Source organism: Pygoscelis adeliae, unplaced genomic scaffold, assembly GCF_000699105.1.
Source record: "Pygoscelis adeliae isolate BGI_AS28 unplaced genomic scaffold, ASM69910v1 Scaffold448, whole genome shotgun sequence".
In the NCBI taxonomy this organism is placed as follows: Eukaryota; Metazoa; Chordata; class Aves; order Sphenisciformes; family Spheniscidae; genus Pygoscelis; species Pygoscelis adeliae.
This window is the reverse complement of record NW_008825288.1, coordinates 274,088-280,285: the sequence shown is the minus strand read 5'-3', so window position 1 is coordinate 280,285 and position 6,198 is coordinate 274,088. Positions and strand designations below refer to the sequence as shown.

The window sequence follows — 6,198 nt, the reverse complement described above, 5'->3', positions numbered from 1 at the left end:
CAAAGTAAAAATAAAGCAGCCAGTACTTAAATATAGCAGCAGCACAACAGACAGCTCTGCGCTGAGAAACCTGAGCTCAGGAAGGGGCTGAGGTCTTGGTCTCTGTAGCCCAAAACTCAGTGCTAGGGAGAGAGACAAAAATCACAACTACAAAACACTATTTCAAACATTATGAAACTATGTCTTCCCTCTTGAACAGGGTGATGTGAGCACTTCCTACAGGAGGCATATCCACAGAAATTTCATGTCTACACCTACGACATTGCTCACCAAGGCTGGACAGCTACACCCCTGTCTGGCAGAGCCCAGCCCCCTCCAGCCACTGTGACGGCTCCAGCCTCCTCCCTGCTGCCCACCCGCTGTGCCCACTGCTCCCCAGGCACCCTGGACAACTGTTTTCTGTCGGGTGTTTACACATCTATTCCTTGCAAATTTCTTCTGTGTTCCCTTCTGAGATACTCCAGAAAAAGCAGTGCTGCTGCCATGCGATGTAGTCTATTTCACCATAGAAGTGAAGAAAATTTTGCCCAGATCTGGGAAAATGTATCCTGGAAAATGCATCCAAAGCAACTTCCTACAAAACAGCGTAATTTCTCTTAGTACAGTTGTTTCTTTACATGCAGCTGACCCAAGGCAGTTGCTTCAGGATGTGTGTCTTGGCATAGATTTGTTTGTATCGGCACAGCCTGAGACGTTGCAAAGAAAAGCCAGGCAGGCCTGGCCCTGCAGCCTCTCGTGTCTCTTCCTCTGTAGCAGCTTTCTGCAAAGTCCATTTTTGGAGTCATGAGGTTGAGGAGCAGTGTTTCCCAGGAGGTGGTACTGAAATTTGAGCAGACGTTAATCCACAGCTTTCCTGCACAGAGAGTTGGGATCTCCACACTTACGTTTTCCTGCACAGTCCTTGTGTAGCACTTTGTGCTACTGTCACACCACTCTAAACATTGTACCATGTGTTCTCTGAAGCTCCAAGCCAAACCATTTACTATCATTGCCATCTTGCTACACAAACTGACATTTCCTCTGCAGGTTTCCTATGCCACCCTCTCCCTGACCACGTGGTGATGTTATCCCATGTCGCATCATATCACCTTGTGCAATGGACAGGAGGCGGCACCTCTGCCTGCTTGAGGAGCAAGTGGGTTGAGTGTGCAGGGACTGGTCAATACTGCTGTAAGAGGAAAGTTTAGGAACACAATATACTCTAGTGGTAGTGTAACATCACTAGGAATAATAAAATTACTCCCTCTCCAAAGAGGCTCTTGGCAGCTTCAAAGACAGAACTAATAAATCCTTCTCATAACTCAATCTTGAACAGCGCTAGGAGAGCAGAAGGGAGCAAGCTACCTCCAATTTGGATTTCGATATCCCTGCCCTCCCCCATACTCCCAGGGCCACATGAGTGTCTGCCTTCCCCTTTTCCAGCAGCTGTTCTGCAGCTCCGGTGCCCAGGCACCCCAGCTCCAGGGAGGTGCACACAGCTCCCGGTCAGGCCCGTGGCCATGCTGCTGCTGGAGCTGCTCAAAAGGAGCAGACCCCCCGCTCCAGCCCCAGGCAGGTGCAGCTGGTAGGAGAAGAATCTGTTTTTCCCTTTTGCCTCTTCCTTCTCTCAAGTTCTCTGGGTGTCAGGCCACGGCACCACTCCTGCTCATTTACCTTTTGCTCAGCATCCGTGGAGATTTGATGCTTTTTCACCCCCCGTCAGATCAGCACCTGCGCTGCTTATGCTGAGAACAGCATCCCTGTGGGGCTGGAGGAGACTTCCTCTATCCTGAGGCAATCCTCAAATCCTAACATTTTGCTTTTGATTGTTACGATTTTCAGATCTTCTATCACCCATTACATGCTCCTAATGAGACCTGCAGAGAGTTCAGACATCTGCTTGCCTAGCCCTTGAGCTCTGGAGTCAGTAGCTCCATGTGTTGCTCCATATTGTCTAGTACCCCTTCCAGGTTGCGGGGCTTGGATGCTTTCTACCATCCCTTCCAACACAATTAGCATTTCTTGGACAACATGATTTCAGGCTTTAATTGCCTTTGATCCTCCTGTAATCAATTTTCTCAGGCCAGAAAGACCCAGCAAAAGGCGAGTTAGGAGGCAGAGGATGGTGAATGCCTTTGGAACGGCACCAGTTGAACCTAGGTGAGGTCAGTTTTTCCAATTCTATCTCTTCCTTTAGGCACTTCATTTGCTGGGCATCTTCCTTCTGGATCAGGGCTGTTGTTAGCACATACAACATTTATTCCTTGTCTGATGAATTAGGAAGCCCTTGAGCACTCCCTTGGACAGGGCAAAAGCAAGGAGAGATGCCATTAGGAAACAGCACTGTTTCTAAAAGCCTGACTCCTGCAAACCAGCTGTAATTCAGCTAATACAAAGTCTCCTGCAGGGTCACCTTTTGCTCTTGTAGCTCTGACCCGGAGCATCAGAGGCAAGGCAGCTCTGCGTGCTGCTGGGAACTGACAAGCGGGGCCGCAGGTGTTAACTGCAGGCACTTTGCAAGGGCCATCCCCACTCTGTGCAGTTTTGGCTGCAGTGGGGCCTGACCCAGCAGCGTTTGGGCAAGTGGCAGCGTTGTGACTGTATCGTGGAAGTATCAGCCTGCAGCAGACCTGCCCTGTGACCACTGACATACACCCACTTACTAGCAAGTACTCCATAAGCTCTTCATCTGATGGACAGGCTGCCCCATCGATCACCCTGGGCTTTCCCTAAAATCCTTGCAGGCTTCCTCCACGCTGCCCATGAGGAGGCCTAGAAAAGTCTAAATAGCGTTCAGCGTCCTCTCCTGCCCTCCTGCACTACCCCACCTGGCTCAGCTCCCACCTGTGCGACGGGGCTCTGCACTTTAACATTTAACCAACTCTCACTCCTGTTTCTCCAACCTCCTGCAGGGTCGGTTTTGCCAGCAAGGTGCCTGCCCAAGCAGCTACCTCCCGCACTCCCCCTGCCTGCTAGGGGTGCACCCAGCAGCCCCCCGAGGGAGCCCCTCCACACTGCGGCCAGCTCAGAGCCTCAGACACCTCTCCTGCAGCTCGCAGCTAACTCGCTGCTGGCCATAGCCACCCAGGCTCCTCACCTACCAGCCCTGCCATGGCCGGGTGCTCTCGCCCTGCCTGACGACCTGTAACGGGAGCATTCCTGAGTGGATGCTGGTCCCTGCCGTGCTGAGGACAAGTCACCCTCCTGAGGTGGCTTTCTGCTGCCTTGCAGGAGCTGAGGGAAGTAGGTGCAAAGCAAGAGAAGAAGGATTTAAGCAAGAGCTTAGCGAATCCATCTGTGCTGACATTCATCAGTGTCAATCCTTGGCTGCAAAAGCAATATTTATAAATCACGTTTCAAAACTGGCTACAAATTTGTACAAAGAAACAGATGGGCTGGTGGTAGCAGTTTGTCACCACTGATATTTATATGGAGGAGTAGAGACAGGTGCAAGAGAGGTGAATGCACGAGAGGGAGGCAAGGGGGAGGACAAAGGAGGATGCAGCAAGGGAACCCACGAGAGCAGGGGGCGAAGGTGAGTGCACCCAGAGTGCTCAATGGACTGGAGGAAAGGAGGGGGAGGCAAGAAATCAAAGGAAGAGAGATGACACTAAAATGCAGACACATTAGAAATGAAGGGTACCTCCATCTGCACAGGCAGCCGCCGCCTCTTGCTGTGGAAGACAGCATCGCTTGGCAATTGGGAGGGTCTCCAAACACCCTGGGAATAACCCTGCAGCAACAGCATTTGTTTTCCCGAGAACAGAAGGCGGGAGGTGATGCCAGCTTTTACTCATTTTATGCAGTGTTGCACCACATACCAAGTTTGTGGGATCATTTAGCATGAAGGATTACCCTGTCCAATGAGAGCCTCGTCCCACTCAAGAGAGCAGCAGCTCTGGAGGAGATGACGGTGCGCAAGCCTGTGTCCTGCACCCTCCTGCAACACCAGCTCTTGGGTCGCTGCTGGTGAACCCCGGCTGAACGAACAGGAGGTGATCCCCACACAGAACCGGGCAGCTCAGCCCCTGCGGCGCCCCAGCCACCCCTTGCCAGGTCCCTCCTGCCAGACAGGCGGAACAGCAGCGACGGCTCTGGGATTGCAACCCAGCCATGGCAGACATCCCAGCTCAGAGCAGGGAGCGCAGCCCCGGGCCCCTCGGAGCTTCTGGATGGGTCTGGGTAGGGACTGACACCGGGGTGTAACTCAGTGCGCTCAAGCATGTTTTCATAAGGTCCTTCAGAGAAAGTGAAGGAAGTTAATCGCTGGGTGTGGGGCAAGATCTTGCAGAAGATTAAAGCTTGCTTACGTGATAAGAAAAAAAGGTCTTGTGAACAGCTGCCCCATCAGTGCAGGGGAGGGACTTGGGTCAGGGACAGCTGCACTTTTTAGGACACAAAGCAGTATCAGTCCTACGATTATGTCTGAAGCTTTTTGCTGCAACTTCCATTTTGACTATCCCTAATAAAGCTGAACCAAACCAAACAAGCAGGAGCTTACATCAGCAGAGGGTTCCTCTGATTAGCTCAGAACAAACTAAACCAGACTTTTGACAGATGAAACTGCAAAAACAAAGAAAAAAATGGTTTAAAAAAAACAAAACAAAACAAAGAAGCATTTCAATGTGGTCTGCTGGCTTCCATCTGAGCTGGCCCCTTTGACAAGTAAGCGGACATCTGGCTGGAGAAGATCCCAGTATCTGCAAGGGTCCCTGCTGTACTTACCACTGCAATCAGCGCCTAAATTCACCCAAACACCAGTCAAAAATAGGAAGCAGCCTGATAACTACCTTTCTAGATTGTTATCATCCACACAAATGCAGCCTGACCTTGCAGTCCACAAAGCCAAATAGCAGCCAGGGCTCAGCCAGCAAAACCTGTGTCGCACCCCATGGGTTACAGCAGCAGGCGGGGATCAAGTCATCGGGAGCTGCTTAGCCCAGAGGTGCAAAGAACCCCAGAGATTCCCAGAGGAACAGACAGGCCCTGCCTGGCTGCAATTTCCCAAAGGACAGGATGAGCCCCAGGAAACGCAGAGAAACCACGCTCCTGAGCCACCACCTAATGGGGAATCCGGCTCTGCTGGCCACATCCCAGGTAACCTGCAATGGCCAAGGGCTGGCTGCTGCATGGCCCTGCTGCCTCCCAGGACTCCTGAGCTGCTCCCGTTTGTTGGGGGCACAGGGGCTGCCCACCTGCACAGCCACCCCGGGATGACCCACGCTCCAGGATTTACCTTGGAGAGGGATAAATCATAACGCTCAAAATGGGAGCGTGTTCATCTGTAAATCCACATCGTCTCCTTGCCTGCAGGCAGGTTGGGGAGTTTGCATCAAGAAAGGGACTGAGAGCCCTGAAAATATCAAAGGCTAACCAGACAGCACAAGAGGAGCTTTGGACCTGTCTGCAGCAGAGAAGAAAGCTGGCAGAGCCTCCTTGAGGAAATCCAAACTGCTAGCTGACCAGTCCCACCATTTCAGGTTGGCAAGGAGCCTTGCAGGGTGCCCAAAGCATCCTGAGCTCCAGCTGGCACAGATAGACCGTAAGCCCACACCCCTGTCTCCCTCCCCACAGCCAGCTGTGCCGCTCAGTCTAGAGGCTGCAGGACTGGGAAGGGTGCAGCAGGGCTTACCCTTAATATCCAGAAGAGAAAAATGGTGGTTGTTGGTGGCTTCAGGTGCCAGTGTGAAGTAGAAGTGATGGCCACTCTGAGGCTCATCACGGTCCACAACACTTATTGTCTGGATCAGCTGTGGGGAGAAAGCAGAGGTGAGAATCGGTGCTGCCTCCACAGCCCCTCCCACAGGCCCCACTTGCAGCATCGGGCCCAGCAGAGCATCACTAGCTTCTGCCACAGCAAGGGATGAGCCTTTGCCCCTGTAGACGGGCTCAGCTATAAGACACTGGCAAAGTGGCTCCCAGCATGACAACAGCAGCACGGGAAGATGTTCAGGCAGAAGAGGAAGGACAGGCAGGCTGGCACTAATCCAGAGCACTGCTCACAGCACAAGACAGCTGCAGGTGCTGATGGAGACCCGGGAGAAGGGCTGGGGGACACCCGCTACCTGGCCTGGCTTGGCATCCTCACACACAGCGGCTTCATAGGGGGTGGCAAGCTCAGGTGGATTGTCATTCACGTCCAGGATACGGATACGGAGAGAGGCTCTCGACACCTGTGAGTGATTATCTGAAACAAAAAAAAGAAGCAGAGCTTCAGCA

The 6,198-nt window shown here is 52.5% G+C and overlaps 1 protein-coding gene across 1 annotated transcript in view; it reads right to left on the bottom strand.

Annotated features, from left to right (window-relative positions):
• Positions 1-6,198, bottom strand: part of CDH22 (cadherin 22, type 2) — a 60,332-nt gene that overhangs the window by 5,691 nt on the left and 48,443 nt on the right. Inside the window, exons 8-9 of the mRNA XM_009329917.1 lie at positions 6,045-6,166; positions 5,612-5,729 (exon numbers count right to left, since the gene is read on the bottom strand). Of these exons, the coding sequence (XP_009328192.1) occupies positions 5,612-5,729; positions 6,045-6,166 (240 nt within the window). The remainder of the gene's footprint in view (positions 1-5,611; positions 5,730-6,044; positions 6,167-6,198) is intronic.